General features: G+C 43.7%; 1 protein-coding gene across 4 annotated transcripts in view; it reads right to left on the bottom strand.

The window, feature by feature from the left end:
* LOC149473377 (retinol dehydrogenase 16-like) overlaps positions 1 to 26,955 on the bottom strand; it is a 56,223-nt gene that overhangs the window by 13,151 nt on the left and 16,117 nt on the right. For 2 of the 4 annotated variants that reach the window (XM_089680992.1, XM_089680984.1), the window contains 2 exons: positions 16,822 to 17,087; positions 3,624 to 3,882 (listed from right to left, as the gene is read on the bottom strand). In XM_089680992.1, the coding sequence (XP_089537118.1) occupies positions 3,624 to 3,882; positions 16,822 to 17,087 (525 nt within the window). Of the gene's footprint in view, positions 1 to 3,623; positions 3,883 to 16,821; positions 17,150 to 26,955 lie in introns of all 4 variants that reach the window. The other 2 variants (XM_089680980.1, XM_089681000.1) reach the window with 2 other exon arrangements.

Genomic DNA, 26,955 nt, shown 5'->3' on the forward strand with positions numbered 1-26,955 from the left:
TGCAGAGAGTGCATGAAGATAACAACACACTTTTTTACAACCACTTTAAGGGCTCATGCACACTTTTGATGGTTTTTCCTGCCCCTAAATGCCCCTCAATGTTAGCCTATGTGACTATGCACACATAGGCATTAAGGACCAATTCACACCAGTGCATTTTAGCACAGTTGTAAAACACACATCAATGGAAGGATATCTGAAAAACAATAAAATAAAAAGCTAACCTTTTTTTGTGATCTTCAAGGCACATATAAAACACAAATGATTAAGCAGTAAGACTAATTTTATTATACAGAAGATAAAATCACACAATAAAAAATAGGGCGTCAAATGTTTTTACATCAGTCATAGCTCACATTCAGTACCGTTTTAGAAACAGAGTTCAAGTCATCAGTAATTGGGCAGTTGACGCGTTTCGAGACAAACATAGACTCTCTTCTTCAGAGGCGTCTAGATACAGAAAAAGATACCTGCAGTGAAAACATATCTGTAAGTACATTATTTCATAAATACAACACTGTCAGGGACTATATGCAGATGCTATACTAACCCTGTATGGAGTGACTGATGAAAGGAAACCACCAAAGTTGAAAATCAAAACATATTTTCTGTCACCATCTCCAAAGATCACCCGGATGGGACAACAGAGGAATTTTTTACTGCTTCAAGCAAGAGGGGGCACGATGGAGGCTTGGCAGAGGAAAATATTATATCCTATAATAGTTCCTACACACAAAAAATGATATATATACATATGTATGTATATCTGTGACAATAAAACAATACTACCCCTGCTGACACTCAAACATGATCATTGCTGTGCACTTACTTAGCAAAGAATGGATGTACAGGACAAAGACCGGACTAGGATCCAAATAAATTTCAAAAAGCTTCCATATGTTGGATTTGGAAATATTTGTTTGCAACCAAAAACCTTTCATTTGCAAGCTTTCATCAGTCACTCCATACAGGGTCACTATAGCATCTGCATATGTTGGCGCTATATAAATCCTGTATAATAATAATATAGTCCCTGGTAGTGTTTGTATTACTTATTTACTTACAGATGTGTTTTCACTGCAGGTATCATGTTCTGTATCTATCCGTCACATGCCTGATGAAGGGGTCCTGCAAGACTCCGAAACGTTGCCTTTCTGTAACTATGTGATGGTTTATTAAAACCTTTGGACCCATATTGGTGATCCTCGGTGTGCTGGTGACATTTTTTTCTTGCTGATTTTGTTCGGTTCCAGCCGACGGTCACTGCAGCACCCACTTATACACACAGCCATTTTAACGCAGGAACGTGTGCGTTTGGATTGTACACTTATGTTCTGTATCTAGGCACCTCTGCAAAGAGATTCTAGGGTTGTCTCGAAACGCGTCAATGGCCCAATTACTGATGACCTGAACTCTGTTTCTAAAACTGTACTGAATGTGAGCTATCACTGATGTAAAAACATTTGACTGCCTTTTTGTTGTGTGACTTTATCATCTTCTGTATAATAAAATTAATTGTACAATTTTATAATTTGTGTTTATTTGCAACCAAAAACCTTGAAAGTTTGCAAAATAGAGGATTAGCTTTTTGTTCTATAGTTTGGGGATGATGATACTAGCCTACACTGCACCAATACTGATCTGAAAAACAATATTTTCCAATGCATCCTATTCACACCATAACCCTGCGTTCACCTGTGTTGTGCTAAATGCAACATGTATGCATTTTAGTGCCTTGCAATGGATGTAAGCGGATGTCAGTGCAATGCATAGGATATCCTGTGAAAATGCAGTACGTTGTAACATGTGCTAAGATGCATGTCAACTGATATCAAAATGTATGTCAACGGACATCAGCGTGCAACTAAAATTGATGGAACTGTAAATCTATTTTCCTTACATTGTAGCGCAAGTCAGTGTGAATTGGCCCTTAGGCTAGGTTAACACCTATGCAGTTTACATTTGATCTGTTTCTGCAGTGCAATTTGCATTTTTAACGCATTGTTTACGCGTTTTTCATTTGTTTTTTTTCCAACTTGTTGCTGGGCAGATTAAAATGCATCAAAACACATCAATAATGCACTACATGCATTTCTGCAGAATTTCCATTGAAGTCTATTGAACCAAAAACGCAACCTTTTGCATTTAAAAAAAGTCCCTGACCCTTTCCAAAAAACACACCGGGTGGAAACGCGGAGATGTGAACGTGAGGAAATCAAGGTAAATGGACTGCTGTGCGTTTCTGCACAATGCAAAATGCAATGGAAAACGCATCGGTGTGAACCTAGACGTACAGACGTTTAGAAGCATAAAAACACCCACAGCCAGTACATTCATGAGCAGCAGCATTTTGGCAGAAAAAATGCTTGACACACCTAAATGCATGTAAATGTGTCTAAACATGCGTTAACGCTAGGCTCATTTAGTGTTGGATCGTTAATTCATTTCTATTGCCAGAATAAGCTATTATTCTTGCCAAATAAATGATTTAACACCCAAGTGCTTGACATGTCTAAACATTCTTAAAAGCGTTTACAAAAATGCGGTATAGGTGCTTGTTTGACACTGCTTTTCTCCTGCCAGGAGAAAGCTGTTTAGAAGAGCTGGCCAAACGCTTAGTGTGCATGAGGTTTTAGGATGGAGATTTACTAAAACTGCTGCAGCTCTGCATGGTAGCCAATCAGCTTGTTCAAATAAGCTTTGACAATAAAACCTGGATCTTGATTGGTTTCTATACAGAGCTGCACCAGATTTTGCACTCTCTGGTTTTAGTAAATAATCCCTATTTCTGGTATTGAAGTGCATTTTTTCCTGTAGTATGCTGATATCTAGTGGCATTTTTGGGCCACTGCAACTTGTTTTCTATGTTTTTGGACTCTCCCTTTGTCTTCCCCTCCTATTTAGTGCCAAATAGTTTAGTCCTAGCTAGATCCTTGCAATTTCTTCCATGTTCACTCAGCCAGTGTTAGTTATTTACAGGGCAAAAGGAAAGTGGGGGCTTAGGAATGTCATTGTCTTCTTACACATCAAAAGATTGGAAAAACATCCTCTGTACTGCAACTGTCTATAGCAAATTTTGTTGATTTCAACTTCTGTGTCCCATAGAAGACAAACTGCCTGTGGATAGTGCCAAAATCAGCAACTGACCATACTGTCCGAATGGACTGGGTCTAAGGAAGTATGTCAATGCATAAAATGGCATTTGAAACAGAACAGACTATGTTCAGCATGAAGAATCCAATTGTTTCCAATTGTCACTGCTCACACTCAGTCGTCTTAATCCCAAAAAGTAAAATTTTTTCTTGAGCACATTCAGTACTTTTTGCCCCCATAGACTTTAATGGATGTGCCTGTAAAAACAGGACATACTCATTTGCAGACAATTTTGTGCCTAAGAGACTATACTCCTCCTCTAGAACTGCTCTCATATGCTTGCCCAGCATATGAAACAACCAAAGCTTGATTCACATACAAAAACACTTGCACAAAGTCAATAATGCCTGAAAAAAAAACCTTCAAAAATCACTAGAAATACACTATGCTCAGGTGTGAATGCAGGCTTATAGTTACTAAGTAGCTCAATGCTGCAGATGGTTACGGATGATAATGCTTTCCATTTTTACCTGAGAGAGTCTGAGAATGCTTCCACTCCAAATCTGGATATGCTATATCCTCCTCCTACAAAGGCTAGCCTGCCCATCACACTAGACATGTTGATAATACGTCCCCTGGCTCTTCTAATAAGGGGCAGCAGACAAAGCGTCACATCAATCATGCCCAATAAATTCACATTCAGCACCTTTACAAAATCTTCCCTTCTCAGCCAGCTGTTGGGAGCTGTAGGTAGCCCAATGCCAGCATTATTCACGAGTCCCCATAAACCTGCAAAAGAAAAATACATTAATAAGGAAATATCATGTAAAATGTATGAACAGTTGCATATTATGTAATATCTAAATAATGGCTGCAAAATTGATATCAGCTTTGAAACTTAATTGCAACCGTAAACCTTTACTCCTAATGCCTGAGCCTAAGGGTCATGCCATATTGGTAATTTTGAAGCAGCAACCCCACTTTCCCATTTTTATTTTTATCTAATCCCTAATTTTACAGCAATTGGTATCTCAGTAACCCAGCAATTGAGTTGTTCAGCTTTTCATATCAAGGACTAACTCACCAGAGGCAATCACTATGGCTGAGCTATAAATTGCTGAAGAAGTGCAATGTGTAGCAGCAAACACTAAAGTAATGTTTACAGAGGTGGATTTAGACAGTAAAAATAGGCAGTTGAGCCTCAGTATTACCACCCCTGACTACCAAGCCATAAGCTAATATGGCCATTGGCTATGTTAGTACTCACTGCAAGGTTTGCAGCATACACTCTAAAAAATAACTCAAGCGACCTGTTACCACCACTTAATTAAATGTGTATTTCCAAGATAAAAATCCTAATTTATTGGTTTAAATAAACTTTTTCATTTAAAAACCTACTTTCATGAGTTGTTGAAATGATAATGTTGGAAATTACATCAACTTAATATTGTGTGTCATGAACAGTTACATTTCTGCATTCATTGTTGTACAATGAAATTTAAGTTAAGGTACCTTAATAAATTTGACTTGGTAACTTCATTTTGCTCTACATTGAGAGCTGCATTGCAAGTCTCCACCCCCATTCACTTAACACAAATCAAGTCTCAGTTGTTTCCAAAACTGTTCCTTGAACTTGATGGACTGAAAGCCAGTGCTAAAGTAGTGGGTCTCAAGTACAGTATTCTCTGAAGAACGTATGTGTTCCATAGCACAGTCATACTCATATGACATTTTTCACTTTTATTTCAGTTCACAAAATGGTTGTCGCAGGGTAATGCGGAAAGAATATAGCAAATTGTAAGAAAGCTCACAAAATATCAACTTTCAATATCCTCCAATAGCTTCACTATATTGCCACAATTTGTTGCACAATATAGCAAAGGTCTTGTAGAGAAACAGTTTCTGCACCAGACAGACAATATTAAAAAAATCTTAATGCAAAGTGCTTACTCATTCATCAGTACAACTTTAAGGATTTGATTTTGGTGTGCAAAAAATGTCAATTGTTTAACAATTGGATTGTTGGGCCTTGGTTCACACAATGAAGTGCATGTGAATCACAAAGGAACTGCAACACATTCCTGTGCAATTCACATGTGGTTTAGTGTAATGCAATTTGAGCCCATTCATTTTGAATGAGCTCAAATCACACCACATCGCACCAAAGACATGCCTGCACCAATTTTTGAACCACAGTGCAACCAGATTGCATGTTTTGCTTTGTACCATGCAATCTGGTGCCGGCAAATGCACTGTGTTTGCAACACTGACATCCACTGCAGACTGCAAGGGTAGTGCGATTTGATTGTGGTGCGCGAAATGCACACAGATTGCAGGGTTTCTGCAACACATTCTAGTGTAAGCCTAAACTGATTAATTCATTTTTGAAAACTAGTATAAAAAAAACAAAGCTAAAAACTAATACAGAAAATCAATTTGGATCAACTTGATTTTTAACTGCTTTTTAACTTTAAAAAACTTGCTCATAATTGTAGCAATTAAGTACACGTGACTTGAAGGTTTCTTATAAAAACTGGAAAAACTATTTGAATTAACTTAATATGTTTAAGTACTCAACTTAAAAACATGTGTTTATAATGCCAGTAATTAAGTTGGCGGTAAATAAAAATGCATTCATTTCTATCAGAAAAGCTAATTACCTCAATGCAATGTAGTTTGTTGCTTCAACTTAATTTCACCAGACATTGTCATAACTTAAAAAGCTTGATGCAAACTGTTGCGTTAATTTTTTTTGTTGAGCCAAAACATTATTTTTTAGAGTGTAGCAAAATCCTTACAATAGGTAACATTTGCAAGGCAGTACTGCTGCCATACATTTAAGTAAATGGTGTCACGACGCAACCACAAGCCAGGTGCTTTACTTGCAGTTGAGGTGTGATATTTCAATAGAAATTTTCCCTTCAGCTGAAAAAAAGGGCATTCAGGAGGCGCATCCTGAATGTCTTGCAGATACTGCTTTATCACCCTATGAAAAGGATTCCTTTGTGGACGGCTTTTCAGTGGATCAGTATAGAGTACCGCTCATGTAAAGTAGCTCTAGCATAATGATGTAGTGCAAACTTGACCTGTATCTGCAAATAATTGCCAGCCACTGTAGCAACTATCTTGCTAGCTACAAATTGTTGATAATTGCTGGCGTTAGAGATTTGTAGCAGTGATTAATCACCAACATGACTTGGCCCCCATTCTAACCTTCCTACACCAGGTATGTCAACCTAAACTGAAGCAGTGGACTGAATTAAGTGGAATAAATATGCACACCTATGTAATCCTAGAAAAATATGACAGCGCCATGCACCTATTATTACTAACATTATACTTATAACTACAGTTTCCAATAGGTTATCTCTTTGAATCGGTCCAAAAACATTTAAAAATAAATTCAGGTACCAAAAACATAAAGCCTTTGGGGACCAGTCTGGGGCCTCCTCCACTTTAAAAGGTCATAACTGTACCTCTTTTGGAAAGACTGTCCCTATTTTGGACCAAATCTCTCTGTCCCTCGTACAGCCTCAGTTTCCCTCTTTTTGATCTTAATGTCTACATCTCTACACAAAATGTACTATTTTACTACCAAAAGTGTTATGTTGCACTAAACATTTTATCCAACCTCTGTATTATTGTATTTGCTATTTTAAAAAGCCAATAAAAAGGAAAATAGAAGTAAAAAACACACTTTAGCCCATAATGTTTTGCATATTAGATCTTTGTGATCCATGTAATCGGGGCCAGGGCAGGGATGTGTTCTTTGCTTACATACTGTGTGCGAAAAGGTATCCCTCTTTATTATTTCAGAAATTGGGATATATGGAAAGGTGAGAGGGTCAAAAACTAACAGAAGAGCACATGTGCCCTAAACCAAGTCCTTATACCAACACCTGCCCTGTATACACGTTATCCTGCATTGCATGCCCGAGTCTCTTGAAGTGACTGCCCTGCTCTAAAAGTTGTCTGTGTCATACCTGGCCAGTCATTATTGTTTTCCCCCATTAATGTCCATTTCTAAAGGTTTCTGCCAGCACTTATTTGTTACAACAGAAATATGCATACTAGAGCAATAATTAACAAAATGGAAAGTAAATGAACAGAAGAGAAATCAAAACCCAACATTTGGTGTGACCACCCTTTGCCTTCAAAACAGCATTAATTTTTCTAGATACACTTGCACACAGTTTTTGAAGGAATTCGGAAGGTAGGTTGTTCCAAACATCTTGGAGAACTAACCACAGATCTTCTGTGGATGTAGGTTGCCTCAGATCCTTCTGTCTCTTCATGTAATCCAAGACTCGATGATGTTGAGATCCGCACTCTCTGGGAGCCAAGCCATCACTTCCAGGACTCCTTCTTCTTTACACTAAGGATAGTTCTTAATGACATTGGCTGTATGTTTGTGGTCATTGTCCGGCTGGATAATACATTTGGGGCCAATCCCATGCCTCCCTAATGCTATGACATGATGGATAACTATCTGCCTGTATTTCTCAGCATTGAGGACACCATTGATCCTGACCAAATCTCCAAAACCATTTGCAGAAATGTAGCCCCAAATTTGCGAGGAACCTCCACCATGCTTCACTGTTGTCTGCAGACACTCATTATTGCACCGCTCTCCAGCCCTTCAGCAAACAAACTGCCTCCTGCTACTGCCAAATATTCAAATTTTGACTCATCAGTCCAGAGCGCTTGCTGCCATTTTTCTGCACCCCAGTTCCTATGCTTTCATTGGAGGTATGGCTTTCTCGCCAGACTTTTCAGGACAGTAAATGGATGTACCAGGGTCCCACTGATTTCTGACATTTCTGTGCTGATGTCACTTCTGGACATCTTCTGAAGTGCATTACGTTTTCCTTGTCCGACCACAACGTCTACAGCCATAAGTGTTGCCCAACTTTGTGCAAGTGTACAAAGTGCGCAAGTGAAAGAATTGATGCTAGTTTAAAGTCAAAGCGTAGTTGCACCAAATATTGATTTAATTTAGATTTTCCTTCTGTTTGCTCACTCTGCCTTAAAATAAATATATATTTTTGAAAGTGTTCTTTACAGCATTTCTTCACACCTGTCTAAAACACAGCTCTCTCTCTCTCTCTCTATATATATATATAGGCTGTATTTTGGCACCCCTGCATTTCTGTCAGATAATGTACCGCTTTGCCCGGAAAATTGTTGCAATTACAAATGTATAGGCATTCTCATGTTTATTTCTTTTGTTTGTATTGGTAAAATTGTGGAGAAACAAGAAGCCAAATCTGACACATTCCATGCAAAACCCCCAAAATGGACTGGACAAAATTATTAGCACTCTCAATTTAATTTTTGGTAGCACACCCCTTGGAAAAAGCCATCACTTTCTGTAAGCATCAATTAATTTCTTACACCTCTCTACTGGAATTTTGGACCACTCTTCTTTCACCAACTGGTCCAGGTCTCTCAGATTGGAAGGGTTCCTTTTCCCAACTGCTCTTTTGAGATCTCTCCACAGGTGCTCTATGGGAATGAGATCTGGACTCATTGCTGGCCAGTTCAGTACTTTCCAGTGCATTGTCTGAAACCATTTCTGGGTGCTTTTTGACATGTGCTTTGGGTCATTGTCCTGCTGTAAGACTATGACCTCTGACATAGACCCAACTTTCTGACCCTGGCCCTACATTGCACACCAGAATTCTTTAGTAGTCTTCAGATTTTGCCATGCACACAGTCAAGACATCCAGTGCCTGAAGCAGCAAAGCAACCCCAAAACATCAGTGAACCTCCACCATGTTTGTAGGGGCTTGCTAGAAGCCTGGGTGTGAATCAGCCTGGGAGGAAGTCAGCAAGGTTACTTTAGGCTAGAGCTGGAGGGCTCTACAGGTCAGTTCTCTGATACCTTCCCCTGCCCTAGAGACTTGGTAAAGTTCTTGAAGCCAGTGGATGGGGTGAGGAGGGGCTGATCTGCATATTTATTGGAGTTTGACCAATCCCAGGTAGGAGGCCTGGCAGTGTGGGAGATCAGCCCATAAATATGAGAGAACCTGGCCAACAGGGGAGTCGGGTGGAAGATAGAGTGAGGAAGTGCTGCTGGTGTGGAGCCTGGGAGGGGGCCCCAATGTTTCACAGTCTACAGGGAAGGACAGCCTGTCAGCGGAGAAGAAGCCAGCCCAGTGTAAGTCCTGCAGGAACAGGACAGTGTGAGTACCTCTACATAACCTGAGACTACAAGGGAGAGGGCAGTCAGGTGCCATACACAACTAGTTCTCCCTGCGACAACATTCTTATGAGTCTCAGAATCCCTTGCCCATGGATACTCTCACGACAGCCAGGTGGATGAGGAGATTTTCATCTGGGGTCTGAAAAGGTTCATTTAAGGGGACTTAGTGTTCATAGAAAAGACTGTGTGCTGATTGAATTTTCTGCTTTTTGTACATGGAAAGCTTGTCCTCCAAGTTGTTTCAGATTCATTGTACCATTGTCATGCCTTCAGCAATTTGTTCTTTGTTAATTAGGTATTATTAGTATGCCTTATCAGTTTGTAATTCTCTGTTCATTGTGTAACTGCTCCATCTAGTGGCTATTTGTATACACTGCATCTTTTCACAGTAGAAGTTTGACCCATTTCAGCTTCCATGGCTTGAAGCCTATGAACTCTGATTACATCATCAGCCATGCTCATAGCAGCCATTTCCTCATCACAGACTCCATTCCTGTGGTATGCTGGTAGGATCCAGCCCTCACATTCAGGTTCACAATAGCATCGTCGGTACGTCTACACACATGTCTATATCTTATGCATCTGTGTTTTATGTAACCTACATGTCTTACATGTGTTTATATGTGCATTGCCTTACTGTAATGTATAATATGCTTTGTCACATGGCAGACAGTGTTACTAAGCGCCTTATTTTCTGTTCCTCAGTTTCACCTCTTATATCTTTGCAATAAAGACAAAGTTGGACGTTGCTTCTTTGTCAACTCATTGCCGAGAAAGGTTTAGCTGTCTGTCAAGCTATGTACCTTCACACATAAGGAGGACAGAACAGTGAAACGACGGCTTCTTACAAGCTGGATACGAGGACTGCGACTCCTGAAGTCCTGACTGCAGTGAAACGACGGCTTCTTACAAGCTGGATACGAGGACTGCGACTCCTGAAGTCCTGACTGCAGTGAAACGACGGCTTCTTACAAGCTGGATACGAGGACTGCGACTCCTGAAGTCCTGACTGCAGCGAAACGGTGGCTTCTCACAAGCTGGATAAGAGGAACTACGCAGCATCGCCACCCGCAGCGGTTGCAAGTGTGCTAACCCGTTCACAGCATCATCATGTCAGCAAGGGAATCCGGACAGTTCGAGACAAGGTCTCGCATCTCAGTTAACTCCAGAGGCTCAGGGAGATCTTTGAGCAGCTCCACCGTCGCCATTGCCCGCGCGAAGGCCGAGGCCGCCAAAACCCGCGTGACATTTGCCGAACAAGAAAGACAATTAAAAATAGAGAAAGCATGCACGGAAGCAGCTCTAGAAAAGCTAACTGTGGAAAAAGAAGCTGCAGCTGCTGTAGCAGAAGCAGAGGCTTTAGAGGAAGCAGCAAACTTCACAAGCGATAGACTCAGCTACATAAGTAGGCCCGAACCCAGTCTTCACAATAACTCGCAACGCACTTCAGATTACGTACTGCAACATGCTAAGTCAGAAGACGGCCTAAATCCAGGTCCAAGAGCGACATCAACCCCTGCTAAGGAGCTCCAACAGACTCCAGTCATACAACAAGCGACCTCAGTTAACCAAAGACCCTGCATGGAACAAGTCGACGGTTCCATAGAACATCAACCCTCAATGCAACCTGCATTCAAACCCACAAATGATCGCAGTATGGTCAAACCCTTTAAGGAAGAACAAGTAGATGGTGCCTATTACAGCAACAATCTGTCAAACAGAGATACAGGTATGTCAGATTTTCTAAAATTCTTTGCCCGACGTGAGTTAATAACCAAGGGACTCTCCAAGTTTAATGACAGACCTGAAAGCTATAGGTCATGGCGATCATCATTCAGGAATAATATCAGAGATCTGGATCTGTCTGCATGTGAAGAAGTAGATCTTCTTGTCAAGTGGCTAGGAAATGAGTCGACAGAGCATGCAAGGCGGATTAGAGACATTAATATTAACTACCCAATCAGAGGGTTAAACATGATATGGGAGAGACTTGAGGAGTGTTACGGCTCACCAGAAGTGATAGAGAACGCACTTTTCAAAAGAATTGAGGATTTCCCTAAGATCCAAAACAAAGATTCCCAGAAGCTAAGAGAACTGAGTGATCTGTTAACAGAGCTACAAGTTGCCAAAACTGAAGGAGACTTACAAGGTCTGGCATTCTTAGATACTGCACGTGGTGTAAACCCCATAGTACAAAAATTACCGTACAACCTGCAAGAGAAGTGGATTGCTCAAGGCTCCAGGCACAAGCAACAGTATGATGTCTCGTTCCCTCCATTCTCTTTCTTTATGGACTTCGTGCACCAACAAGCAAAAACTAGGAATGATCCCAGCTTTAACTTCTCGATGTTTGACACCGCTTACCCCAAATCAGGTAAACCTATCTCACTTCGTAACATGAAAGGTACACCGGTTGCAGTACACAAAACCAGTGTGTCTCTTAAAGACTCCTCAAACAAAACCTACAGTACTACAGAGTCTGAGACGATCTCCACAAAGGACCCATGCAGAGAATGTCCTCTACATAAGAAACCACACTCATTGTTGAAATGCAGAGGATTTAGAGGAAAACTTCTCAGGGATCGCAGAACTTTCCTCAAGGAAAACCACATTTGCTACAGGTGTTGTGCCTCAACCTCTCATCTTGCAAAGGACTGCACAGCGAACATCAAATGCTCGGAATGCAACAGTGAAGCGCACAATACAGCTTTACACCCTGGGCCAGCCCCATGGACTCTCACACCCCCAGACCAGGCTGTAGAGCACGGCGGGGAGGAGGGAGACACAGTACCTCCTGAAGTGACACCCCAGTGCACCCAAGTCTGTGGAGAAGGTCTTAGTAACAAATCTTGCTCCAAGATTTGTCTTGTTACAGTTTACCCCATCGGTCATAAAGAGAAAGCGGTAAGGTTGTATGCCATCCTTGATGACCAAAGCAATAGATCTCTTGCAAACTCAGCCTTCTTTGATATCTTCAGTATTAAAGGACACTGCTCTTCATATTCACTTAAAACTTGCGCTGGTGTGAGTGAAGAAAAAGGCAGAAGAGCTACTGGTTTCCAAGTCGAATCCATAAATAGTGAAGCATCCCTGCAACTACCTACCTTGATTGAATGCAATCAGATCCCAAACAATAGAGAAGAGATTCCTACACCTGAGGCAGCATTACATCATGAACATTTAAAGACCATAGCGCATCTCATACCTGCACTCGACCCAAAGGCCCAAATAGTACTTCTCCTTGGGAGAGATATCATAAGAGTCCACAAGGTAAGAAAACAAATAAATGGTCCTCATAGTTCTCCATATGCTCAGAAGCTTGACCTGGGGTGGGTCATCATAGGTGATGTTTGCCTAGGAAATGTTCACAAGCCAACCACAGTGAATTCTCTTTACACAAATACCTTGGAGAATGGACGTCCATCCCTCTTTCAGCCTTGTCCTAACAGATTCCTTCTAAGAGAGAAGCCGGCAAGTGTGCTATATCCTGACTTTACAGAAACCGAGAACCACTCTTGCAGTGAAGACCAAGATCACTTGGGGTGCACGGTGTTCCAGAGGACAAAGGAAGACCACAAGATAGCTCCCTCTATTGAAGATGAGGCCTTCTTGGGCATAATGGAACAAGGATTCTTCAAGGATAAAACAAACACCTGGGTTGCACCACTACCTTTCAAAACACAGAGACGTCATCTTCCCAACAACAGGTATCAGGCCTTAAAACGCTTCTGTTCACTTAGACGCAACTTTCAGAAAAGACCAGAGATGATGGAACATTTCTTCTTATTCATGAAAAAGATGTTTGAGAACAATCATGCAGAAGTAGCTCCACCCCTAAAAGAAAAAGAAGAATGCTGGTATCTACCAATCTTCGGCGTTTACCACCCTAAGAAGCCAGGACGAATCCGAGTGGTATTTGACTCCAGTTCACAGTATGAGGGAGTCTCTCTCAATGATGTCCTTTTGACAGGACCAGACCTCAATAACACACTTCTCGGTGTCCTCATCAGATTCCGTAAAGAACCCATCGCTATAGTTGCCGACATACAACAAATGTTCTATTGTTTCCTAGTAAAAGAAGAGCACAGGAACTTCTTGAGATTTCTTTGGTTCAAGGACAATGACCCTACTCAAGACATCATAGAATATCGCATGAAGGTCCATGTTTTTGGCAACAGCCCATCTCCAGCTGTCGCTATTTATGGACTCAGACTCTCTGCTCAAGAAGGTGAAAAAGACTATGGGAAAGACGTTAAGAAGTTTGTTGAAAGAGACTTCTATGTAGATGATGGCTTAAAGTCGCTTCCCTCACCAGAGGCTGCAATCAGTCTACTCAAAAGGACCCAGAGTATGCTTTCCTGTTCAAACCTCAGACTTCATAAGATAGCTTCAAACAGCAAAGTTGTTATGGAAGCCTTCTCTACTCAAGATCATGCCAGTGATTTGAAAGATCTAGACTTAGCGACAGACCCGATACCCATGCAGCGCAGCCTAGGGCTCAGCTGGGACCTCAAATCTGACACCTTTACCTTTCAGGTCGACCAAGAGCAAAAGCCTTTCACACGACGTGGAGTGTTATCTACCATTAACAGTCTATATGATCCACTTGGATTTGCAGCTCCTGTGATCATCCAAGGTAAGACTCTGCTCAGAGAGTTAACCACAGATACGTGTGATTGGGATTCGCCACTTCCCTCAGAGAAAGAAGCACTATGGATAGCATGGAGAAACTCTCTACAGGCATTATCTAACTTACATATCTATAGGCCATATGCCCACTTCTCCCCTGCAGAAGTTCAGTCTAGGCAGCTGTGCATATTTTGTGATGCTTCGGTAAAAGCAATCGCTGCAGTCGCTTACCTTAAAACTATAAACATTAAAGGTCAAGTCCAAATTGGCTTTGTAATGGGCAAGGCAAAACTGGCACCAAGCCCTGAGATTACCATACCAAGACTTGAACTTTGTGCCGCTGTTCTGGCAGTAGAGCTGGCAAATCTCATTGTGTCAGAAATAGATATAAAACTTGTCAGTACAATGTTTCATACAGACAGCAAAGTAGTATTGGGCTACATTTACAATGAGACTAGGAGATTCTATGTCTATGTTCATAACAGAGTTCAAAGAATTAGGAGGTCAACACAGCCTACCCAGTGGTGCTATGTACCAACTGACCTCAACCCAGCAGACCATGCTACAAGAGCTGTTCCAGCAGCTCACCTTAAAGATACTACGTGGTTCACAGGGCCACCATTCCTCTACAAACCTGTACTTGACACCCTGGAGAAATACTCATTTCAGCTATTAGAACCAAATGCTGATGCAGAGATTCGTCCTCATATTTCTGTACTCACCACAAGAGTTTCTCACAAAGAGCTTGGATCCAAACGATTCAACAAGTTTTCTATGTGGAAATCACTGAACAGAGCTATAGCCGGCTTGATCCACATAGCCAGATCCTTTAGAGCCACACCTACAGGATCAGATCACTGCAAAGATTGGCATTACTGTCACAAGGCCCATACAGTGGATGAGCTCGCACAGGCCAGAGACGTTATCATCCGTTGTATCCAACAAGAGGTTTATACTCAAGAATTTGAACTCATCCAAAATCAAAAGAGTGTTCCTAAAGACAGTTCCCTCAAGAGGCTTGACCCCTTCATAGATGCTAATGGACTGTTGAGAGTTGGGGGACGTATTTCAAATGCAAAGTTCGAGAGTAAAGAATGTAATCCCATAATACTTCCAAGCAATCACATTGCATCTTTACTTGTGCAACACTACCATGAGAAGACTAAACATCAGGGACGTTTGTTCACTGAAGGAGCTTTACGTACAGCTGGATTTTGGGTAGTGGGAGCGAAAAGACTTGTGAGTTGTCTTATTTTCAAATGTGTCACTTGCAAAAAACTACGTGGTATGTTTCAGTCACAGAAGATGGCTAACCTCCCTGCGGACCGACTCAGTATAGAACCTCCCTTTACTAATGTTGGTCTTGACGTGTTTGGTCCCTGGTCTGTCACCACACGGCACACTAGAGGAGGCCAGGCAAACAGCAAACGCTGGGCAGTTATATTTACATGCATGAGTATCAGGGCTGTGCATATAGAAGTTATCGAGTCTTTAGACACATCCAGCTTTATAAATGCTCTCAGACGTTTCATCTCCACCAGAGGCCCAGTTAAACTAATCCGCTCTGATAGAGGTACCAACTTCGTTGGGGCCTGCAAAGAACTGCATATCCCCTCAAACATTGACAGTGACCATGTAGAGAGATATCTTGCCGCCCAAGACTGTAAATGGACATTCAACCCCCCACATGCGTCTCACATGGGAGGCTCTTGGGAGCGTATGATTGGCATAGCTCGCCGGATCCTTGATTCTGTTTTTCTACAGCTGGGAACTTCGAGGCTCACCCATGAAACCCTCTCAACCTTCATGGCCGAAGTAGTGGCGATCATGAACGCCAGACCTTTGACTTCAATTTCCAGTGATCCAGAAGATCCCTTCTTGCTCACCCCTTCCACTCTTCTCACCCAAAAAGTCGGTACAGCATCGGCTCCTCCTGGCGAATTTAGTGCTTAAGACTTGTACAAGTGTCAGTGGAGACGAGTGCAAACTCTAGCAGATACCTTCTGGGATAAATGGAGAAAACAATACATCTCTACTCTACATGTCCGGAATAAATGGCAAACCAGCAAACCTAACATGGAGGTTGGTAATGTTGTTCTTGTCAAAGACTCTCAGTCAAGAAGAAATGACTGGCCTTTGGGACTGATAACCAAGGTGTTCCCAAGTGAAGATGGGAAAGTCAGAAAAGGGGAGGTTAAGGTCTGCAGACAACAGGAGCCCAAACTCTTTCTCAGACCCGTTACTGAACTGGTTTTGTTGCTCTCTCCAGGGGTGATTTAATGTGGTATCCTTTAGATACCAGACGGGGAGTGTCATGCCTTCAGCAATTTGTTCTTTGTTAATTAGGTATTATTAGTATGCCTTATCAGTTTGTAATTCTCTGTTCATTGTGTAACTGCTCCATCTAGTGGCTATTTGTATACACTGCATCTTTTCACAGTAGAAGTTTGACCCATTTCAGCTTCCATGGCTTGAAGCCTATGAACTCTGATTACATCATCAGCCATGCTCATAGCAGCCATTTCCTCATCACAGACTCCATTCCTGTGGTATGCTGGTAGGATCCAGCCCTCACATTCAGGTTCACAATAGCATCGTCGGTACGTCTACACACATGTCTATATCTTATGCATCTGTGTTTTATGTAACCTACATGTCTTACATGTGTTTATATGTGCATTGCCTTACTGTAATGTATAATATGCTTTGTCACATGGCAGACAGTGTTACTAAGCGCCTTATTTTCTGTTCCTCAGTTTCACCTCTTATATCTTTGCAATAAAGACAAAGTTGGACGTTGCTTCTTTGTCAACTCATTGCCGAGAAAGGTTTAGCTGTCTGTCAAGCTATGTACCTTCACACATAAGGAGGACAGAACAACCATATTATCTTACCTTTATTTCTGACATTCTCCTCAACCCACAAAGCAGCAGAGCTCACACTTTGAGTGTTAGCGATGTCAAGGATTGTTGTTTGCAGTCTGCTGGAGGTCTCGTTCTTCAGCTTCTCAGACCCTGTCTCTGTCAGACATGCAGCCAGAACCCTCATTCCACGTTTGTCCAGCTGTTTCGCAAGTAGGTTCCCAAATCCTGTATCACATCCAGTAACGAAAACATATTTATCTGTAAGATTCTCCAGCAACCGAATTTGTCTGTACCATCTATACAGGAGGATCAGAGCCAACACCAGCATCAGAAGGAGCCACATGATTATGGTATTTCACTGAATATACAAAATAACCCAAGACTGTTGTTAGAGTGCATCCAAATGATGTAATTAGATGACAATACAGTATATACAAATAAATCCAACAATGTATGGAGCTAAATAGTAAAGTAACACAATACATATAGTATTCAGGATATAGCACAACACCAACATGTCCATATTAAACCCCAATCTGGCCTAATTTTTTTTCTTCAGGTTGGCATAGGTTTCAAAATGAGTTAATACTTCACTCCAGAGGTTGAAAGAGTTAATACAAAGCTCAATTGTTGTGAAAAAAATTTTGTGTCTGTGAGTTGCCCCCCTTCCCCACCCCATTGGGGAGAGTCACCTAATTTTAGGGGTAGATTTACTAAAACTGGAGAGTGCAAAATCTGGTGCAGCTGTGCATGGTAACCAATCAGCTTCTAACTTCAGCTTGTTCAATTAAGCTTTGACAACAAAACCTGGAAGCTGATTGGTTTCTATTCAGAGTTGCACCAGATTTTGCACTCTCCAGTTTTAGTAAATCAACCACTGTGTCTGTATGACACAGGTGACGAAATGAGGGTAGTGGTTCCCTCCATGTCCTGCAAAGACACAGTTATAATCACCAGAGAGTGATTATTACTGTTTGTGTCTTGATGTCCTTATTATACAAAAAAGGAGGGTTTTGTTGGAGTGTCAGTCCCCCACTGGAGAGATTTCCCATCACTTCCTGTCCAGACAGGAAGTGAGGGATGGAAAATCTTCAAAATGGATGCACAGGACACAAATGAAAGTTTAGCACAAGGTTCTGTTCATTCTCCACTCAGTCCAATACTAAGGCTACGTTCACACTAGCGTTGTGTGCAGGCGGCAGAGAGGCATTTGGGAAGCATTTTTACCACTTCCCAAATGCCTCTGCCAATTCTGCACATTGCAGCACATGGTGCTGTTCTAACAGGAGCAGTAGCGTTGCGGCGTGTCGTGGCAAAACGGACGCCTCTGGATGAGTCAGGAGGAGTTGAAGCCTCCTATTCTTGTCTATGGTGCCACTCCGCAAATGCCCAGCTGGCGTTTGCGGCGCGGTTGCGATGCGGTTGCGGGGTGTTTGCGGAGCAGTAACACCATACAAACTTCATTCTAGGTGTTTGTGTGGCCTTTTTAACGCTCGGCAAATGCCTAGGAACCGCCGCTAAACCGCGCATGTGGCGTTTGCCGAGCATTAAAAAACACTCCGCAAACGCCGGACCAACGGACCTATAGCGTTTGGCAAGCGTTGGTAAAACAGCCAAGTGTGAACGAGCCCTAAACTTGACTGGAGTTGTGTATTAAAAAAATTATATGGTTTATACAGGTCTTGTGGAAGGGTTCTCATGCGTAACTGTAAACATGTATGGCCTCAATTGAGGATCATCACCAAATAAATGTGAACTTAATTATCCAATCATGTGAAAAGCAAATCCTATATACTTCTTTCATCTGCAAATGATTGGGTTTTCAAAGTGAATAGGAATTTGCTTTTCACATGGTTGAATAATTTAAGTGAATATTTACACAGTTTACACCTTAAAGATTCCTTCTGAACTCCTACAGTAAATCACTCCCATAGTCTTTCATGAATCACTTTTCATAGGGGTTTGCCAAAATACCCAACAACCTACATACAATAGGCAATAATAATATTAGTGAATGAATACAAAACATTCATAGTGTGATTGGCAACCCAATTATAAATGGAAGCTGGGGTTATATGGCACATGGCACCTACAAAACATACGTCCCAATCGAAGATATCACCAGCACTGCTACTTGAAGAAAAGGTCCTTATTGGTATCAAAACATTACTTTTTTGGTGACAATAAAGGTTGTCTACTTAGGTTGTATATTTTTGTGTGAACATGGTGTGCTGTTGATATCTTGGACTGGGATTAACATTTGTAAAACGCTTGAAGCCTCATTTCTCTTTAGGATAAAAATGACGGCACTTTCATGTGTTCATGGAGCCGTTGGGAGTGAAATCAGGATGTTGCAACTTGGCTTGTATGCAGCTGCTCAACCGTGGAAACCCATTCCATGAAGCTCTCTACGCACTGCTGTTGTGCTAATTTGAAGGCTACACAAAGTTTGGAGGTCTTTAGCTATTGACTCTGCAGACAGTTGGTGACTTCTGTGCACTGTGTGCTTCAGTATGCGTTGACCCCACTCTGTCATTTTACGTGGCCTACCACTTTGTGACTGAGTTGCTGTTGTTCCCAGTTGCTTCTACTTAGTTATAATACCACTAACAGTTGACCTTGAAATATTTAGTAGCAAGGAAATTTCACGGATGGACTTATTGCACAGGTGGCAACTAGAGATGAGCGAATCGAAGTATCCGAAGTGGAATTCGAGTCGAATATCGGAAAAATTTCGATTCGTGCCGAATCCGAAAAACAGCCTAATTCGGACGCGCGAATCGAAATTTTTCAGAAAATGGCGGCTGACATGTGCGGCGACGGAGCGGGGATGTCGGGGAAGGCGCGCAGACAAGGCGCGCTGCCCCATAATGCATTCCTCAACGACATGTGATCGCATCAGCCAATCAGCAGCCAGCCAGCCAGCACTGTGTAATGGTCGAGGTATATATAGCGGCCATTTTGGAAATCTTCATTTGCCTGCAGTCATTGAACAGAGGCAGACCGCTCTGTACTAGGGACAGGGACAGAGTTAGGGCCACAGAAACGAGAATTGGGGACAGAGAGAAGTTACTTAGGGACAGAGAACCATTACTCAGGGACACAGACTTGTTAATGAGGGCCACAGAATCGTTATTTAGGGACAAAGAAACGCTAGTTAGGGCCACAGAATTCATACTCAGGGACAGACAGAATTGTTACTCAGTGCCAGAGAATTGTTACTTAGGGCCACAGAAACGTTATTAGGGCCACAGAATTTTTACTCAGGGACAGACAGAATTGTTACTGAGTGCCAGAGAATTGTTACTCAGGGACAGACAGAATTGTTACTGAGTGCCAGAGAATTCTTACTCAGGGCCACAGAATTCATTCTCAGGGACAGACAGAATTGTTACTCAGGGACAGACAGAATTGTTACTGAGTGCCAGAGAATTGTTACTCAGGGACAGACAGAATTGTTACTGAGTGCCAGAGAATTGTTACTCAGGGACAGACAGAATTGTTACTGAGTGCCAGAGAATTGTTACTCAGGGACAGACAGAATTGTTACTGAGTGCCAGAGAATTGTTACTCAGGGACAGACAGAATTGTTACTGAGTGCCAGAGAATTGTTACTCAGGGACAGACAGAATTGTTACTGAGTGCCAGAGAATTGTTACTCAGGGACAGACAGAATTGTTACTGAGTGCCAGAGAATTGTTACTCGCACAGACACAAAATTGTTACTTGCACAGACACAGAATTGTTACTCGCGCAGACACAGAATTGTTACTCAGGGCCACAGAATTCATACTCAGGGACAGACAGAATTGTTACTGAGTGCCAGAGAATTGTTACTCAGGGACAGACAGAATTGTTACTGAGTGCCAGAGAATTGTTACTCAGGGACAGACAGAATTGTTACTGAGTGCCAGAGAATTGTTACTCGCACAGACACAAAATTGTTACTTGCACAGACACAGAATTGTTACTCGCACAGACACAGAATTGTTACTCAGGGCCACAGAATTCATACTCAGGGACAGACAGAATTGTTACTGAGCGCCAGAGAATTGTTACTCAGGGACAGACAGAATTGTTACTGAGTGCCAGAGAATTGTTACTCAGGGACAGACAGAATTGTTACTGAGTGCCAGAGAATTGTTACTCAGGGACAGACAGAATTGTTACTGAGTGCCAGAGAATTGTTACTCGCACAGACACAAAATTGTTACTTGCACAGACACAGAATTGTTACTCGCACAGACACAGAATTGTTACTCAGGGCCACAGAATTCATACTCAGGGACAGACAGAATTGTTACTGAGTGCCAGAGAATTGTTACTCAGGGACAGACAGAATTGTTACTGAGTGCCAGAGAATTGTTACTCGCACAGACACAAAATTGTTACTTGCACAGACACAGAATTGTTACTCGCACAGACACAGAATTGTTACTCAGGGCCACAGAATTCATACTCAGGGACAGACAGAATTGTTACTGAGTGCCAGAGAATTGTTACTCAGGGACAGACAGAATTGTTACTGAGTGCCAGAGAATTCTTACTCAGGGACAGACAGAATTGTTACTGAGTGCCAGAGAATTGTTACTCTCACAGACACAAAATTGTTACTTGCACAGACACAGAATTGTTACTCGCACAGAGACAGAATTGTTACTCAGGGCCACAGAATTCATACTCAGGGACAGACAGAATTGTTACTGAGTGCCAGAGAATTGTTACTCAGGGACAGACAGAATTGTTACTGAGTGCCAGAGAATTGTTACTCTCACAGACACAAAATTGTTACTTGCACAGACACAGAATTGTTACTTGCACAGACACACAATTGTTACTCAGGGCCACAGAATTCATACTCAGGGACAGACAGAATTGTTACTGAGTGCCAGAGAATTCTTACTCAGGGCCACAGAATTCATACTCAGGGACAGACAGAATTGTTACTCAGGGACAGACAGAATTGTTACTGAGTGCCAGAGAATTGTTACTCAGGGACAGACAGAATTGTTACTGAGTGCCAGAGAATTCTTACTCAGGGACAGACAGAATTGTTACTGAGTGCCAGAGAATTGTTACTCTCACAGACACAAAATTGTTACTTGCACAGACACAGAATTGTTACTCGCACAGAGACAGAATTGTTACTCAGGGCCACAGAATTCATACTCAGGGACAGACAGAATTGTTACTGAGTGCCAGAGAATTGTTACTCAGGGACAGACAGAATTGTTACTGAGTGCCAGAGAATTGTTACTCTCACAGACACAAAATTGTTACTTGCACAGACACAGAATTGTTACTTGCACAGACACACAATTGTTACTCAGGGCCACAGAATTCATACTCAGGGACAGACAGAATTGTTACTGAGTGCCAGAGAATTCTTACTCAGGGCCACAGAATTCATACTCAGGGACAGACAGAATTGTTACTCAGGGACAGACAGAATTGTTACTGAGTGCCAGAGAATTGTTACTCAGGGACAGACAGAATTGTTACTGAGTGCCAGAGAATTCTTACTCAGGGACAGACAGAATTGTTACTGAGTGCCAGAGAATTGTTACTCTCACAGACACAAAATTGTTACTTGCACAGACACAGAATTGTTACTCGCACAGAGACAGAATTGTTACTCAGGGCCACAGAATTCATACTCAGGGACAGACAGAATTGTTACTGAGTGCCAGAGAATTGTTACTCAGGGACAGACAGAATTGTTACTGAGTGCCAGAGAATTGTTACTCTCACAGACACAAAATTGTTACTTGCACAGACACAGAATTGTTACTTGCACAGACACACAATTGTTACTCAGGGCCACAGAATTCATACTCAGGGACAGACAGAATTGTTACTGAGTGCCAGAGAATTCTTACTCAGGGCCACAGAATTCATACTCAGGGACAGACAGAATTGTTACTCAGGGACAGACAGAATTGTTACTGAGTGCCAGAGAATTGTTACTCAGGGACAGACAGAATTGTTACTGAGTGCCAGAGAATTGTTACTCTCACAGACACAAAATTGTTACTTGCACAGACACAGAATTGTTACTTGCACAGACACACAATTGTTACTCAGGGCCACAGAATTCATACTCAGGGACAGACAGAATTGTTACTGAGTGCCAGAGAATTGTTACTCAGGGACAGACAGAATTGTTACTGAGTGCCAGAGAATTGTTACTCTCACAGACACAAAATTGTTACTTGCACAGACACAGAATTGTTACTCGCACAGAGACAGAATTGTTACTCAGGGCCACAGAATTCATACTCAGGGACAGACAGAATTGTTACTGAGTGCCAGAGAATTGTTACTCGCACAGACACAAAATTGTTACTTGCACAGACACAGAATTGTTACTCGCGCAGACACAGAATTGTTACTCAGGGCCACAGAATTCATACTCAGGGACAGACAGAATTGTTACTGAGTGCCAGAGAATTGTTACTCAGGGACAGACAGAATTGTTACTGAGTGCCAGAGAATTGTTACTCAGGGACAGACAGAATTGTTACTGAGTGCCAGAGAATTGTTACTCAGGGACAGACAGAATTGTTACTGAGTGCCAGAGAATTGTTACTCAGGGACAGACAGAATTGTTACTGAGTGCCAGAGAATTGTTACTCAGGGACAGACAGAATTGTTACTGAGTGCCAGAGAATTGTTACTCAGGGACAGACAGAATTGTTACTGAGTGCCAGAGAATTGTTACTCGCACAGACACAAAATTGTTACTTGCACAGACACAGAATTGTTACTCGCACAGACACAGAATTGTTACTCGCACAGACACAGAATTGTTACTCAGGGCCACAGAATTCATACTCAGGGACAGACAGAATTGTTACTGAGTGCCAGAGAATTGTTACTCAGGGACACCTAATCGTTGAATTAAATAGTATGTCAGACAACATGCAGAGGAGTGGCAGAGGAGGCAATGTTTTAGGAGCGAGCAGACGTGGCAGCAGAGGAAGGGGTCGAGGCAGCAGTATTCGCAGCCAGAGGCCAGTGCTCCCGGTGTCATCCAGCGGTCGTGTCTCCACCGACAACCCTGCCGTCATTGATTGGTTGGCTCGGTCGTCTTCCTCTTCCCAGGTTACCTCTGACACCTACAGCCAACGGTCGGTGGGTACGTCAGACACAACCGTTAGTTGGCATGGCCCGGGACCAAGCCCACTGAAATCACGTGTCCTCTACCTGCCCCTGTCCTTTGCTGTTCCCTCACCAAGCGAAGTATCGCATGCTGTGGGCTCAGCCCCACTGTACAGTGAGGAAGAGCTAACAGAGGGCGGTCAGGAACGGGGGGAGACATCGGCCTTTTCAGCAGCCAAGCGAACAAGTACTGGCGAGGAGAGTGGCTCGGTAGCCGGTCTAGAGACAGGTCTGTCTCCTGACCCAGACGCAGCCGAGGGGGCTAGTAGTGAGGCGGAGACCCTACTTGATGATGAGGAGGTTGATCGCACTTGGCAGCCTCGTCGTCATCAGGCAATTTCTTCCGCATCATCAGGAGAAGAGGGTGGCAGCTTGGCAGCGAGCAAAACAGTCGGTGGGTTGCCCAGGAGACAGCAGCAGGGTCGCATCAGTGTCAGTGGAGCCAAACGTCCACGGAGTAGAGCACCAGCTCCACTGCAGCCTACCACCACGGCCAGTAGTGGTGCCGGTGCGCACGGAGGAAGTAGCAGTCAGCCAGTGAAGAGTAGCGGGGGCAAAGTTTCCTACTCGGTGGTGTGGCAATTTTTCCTCAAGCCGCCCGAGGAAGTAAACGTAGCCGTATGTCGACTATGTGGCCAGAAATGCAAGCGTGGCCAGGGGGCCCATGTTGGGACTACAGCGTTGCGTCAGCATATGCAGCGTCACCATTCGGTGGCCTGGGAAAACCGTGATAAACATACGGCGGTTCTGCCTGCCCCAGCCCCCGCTCCATCACCCGCTCCGTTACTTGCTCCGTCACCCGACGTCGTCAATCGCCCTCTATCAGCCAGTCAAGGCTCCAACACCTCTGCTGAGGGGAGTTGTCGCTCATTGGCATCTTCCGCTCGTTCAGATGCTCCTTCTCCTGCTACTCCTCTTCTCGGATTCCGTCAACAGTCTTTCTTGGAATCCGTATCCAAGAGACAACAGTTTGCGAGCACGCACCCGACGGTGCAAAAGCTGAACGTCCTCCTGTCCAAGTTGCTGGTGCTGCAGTCCCTCCCTTTCCAACTGGTGGACTCAGCACCTTTCCGAGAAATGATGGCTTGTGCCGCGCCGCGGTGGAGAGTGCCAAGCCGTCATTTCTTTGCCCAAAAGGCAGTGCCAGCCCTGCATTCACATGTAGAAGAGATGGTGGGCCAGTCTTTGAGCATGTCGGTCTCTGCCAAAGTGCACGGCAGCGCCGACGTGTGGAGCTGTAACTACGGTCAGGGACAGTACATGTCATTTACGGCCCACTGGGTGAACGTGGTGCCGGCACAGCCAAACCAGCAACTTGGACAGGTCACGACGCTTTTGCCTCCACGTTTGCACGTCCTTGGTCCAGCAAGCATGTCCGCCTCTACCACCTCTTTTTCCGCCGTGTCCTCAGCCGCCACCCCCGTGCCAAGTCCCATTACCCGACCGGCATATCACATGTGCAGGGCGCAACGGTGTCACGCTGTGCTGCACCTGGTATGCCTTGGCGAACGTAGTCACACAGGGGAGGAACTGCTGAGTGTAATGAACAGAGAAATCGACAGATGGCTGTCTCCGCGCAAACTAAAAATCGGAACCATGTTGACTGACAACGGAAAGAACATGGTGTCTGCTCTGCGTCAAGGAAGGTTGTGCCATGCGCCATGCATGGCTCACGTGTTCAATCTGGTTGTCAAGCGGTTCCTAAAATCCACCATCCCACTGCAAGACATCCTTAAAATGTCACGTAAACTGTGCATGCATTTCAGCCATTCCTACACCGCAAAGAACACCCTCATTGAGCTGCAGCGGCAGAACGGAATTCCACAGCATCGCCTGATCTGCGACGTTGCAACAAGGTGGAATTCAACCCTACACATGTTAGACCGCCTTTACGAGCAGCGAAAGGCCATCACCGATTTCCTGATGTTACAAGCGGATAAAGGTACTCCCCTGTGTAACTTAGATGTCAGCCATTGGCAGCTCATGCGTGACACCTGCCGCTTGCTCAGGCCCTTTGAGGAGGCCACGCTATTCGTGAGTCGGCAGGACTATGGGATGAACGACGTCATTCCTCTGTTGCACGTCCTGGAACAAATGCTGTTAACAATGGCTGGTCAGGGTGCGGTAGACGTGGCGCACAGATCTCAACGCCACATGACCCCTGTGGGGGCAGGACAGGAAGAAGAGGAGGAGGTAGAGGAGGACATTTGTGCTCAGGAATTATTGAGTGAAATGGGTGGTTTTTCCACTCAGCGGACAGGAGTGGAGGAGCAGGAGCATCTGGTAGAGGAGGAGGAGGAGGAGACAGAGGACCCAGACGCACCGTGGCAGTATGCTGTGGAGATGGAGGCAGGGAGTCCCTCGCATTCCTTGGCACAAATGGCCCATAGCATGCTCGGTTGCTTGCGTAGCGACAGCCGAATAATAACCATCAGACAGAGGGATGACTTTTGGCTGTCCACCTTGTTGGACCCTCGCTACCGGTCCAAAATGGTGGCCTTTTTCACACCTGCTGAGAGGGAGGCCAAAATTACGTACTATAAAAACCACCTATGTAGTCAGTTGGTCTCTGCCTTTGTGCGCCATCGTCCATCCTCAGACACTGTGGGCCCTGTGCGCTCGCGTTCCGCTGGCATGGCAGCAGGGGAGGGGTGGGGTGGTAGGAGCAGTGGCAGCTCCACCAGCAGCGGCTGCCTCAGTCTGCAGTCGATGATGAGTAGCTTTCTTCACCAGCGCAGTGAGGAAACTACTAACCAGCCGCAGCAGCAGCAGCAGCATCAGGTGGACCTGGAGCAGGAGCTCAAACAACAGGCTTGGGCCTACTTGGACAGCACCCTGCCAACCGAGGTAGACAATCCCCTTGACTACTGGGCAACGAAACTTGACCTTTGGCCCCAACTAGCTGAATTTGCCCTTGAAAGGCTGTCATGCCCGGCCAGTAGCGTGGCATCGGAGCGCGTGTTTAGTGCGGCAGGAGGTATTGTAACTCCGCGGAGGACACGA

Source organism: Staurois parvus, unplaced genomic scaffold (assembly GCF_062004578.1).
Source record: "Staurois parvus isolate SC_StPar_1 unplaced genomic scaffold, SC_StPar_1.0 ptg000017l, whole genome shotgun sequence".
Taxonomy (NCBI): Eukaryota; Metazoa; Chordata; class Amphibia; order Anura; family Ranidae; genus Staurois; species Staurois parvus.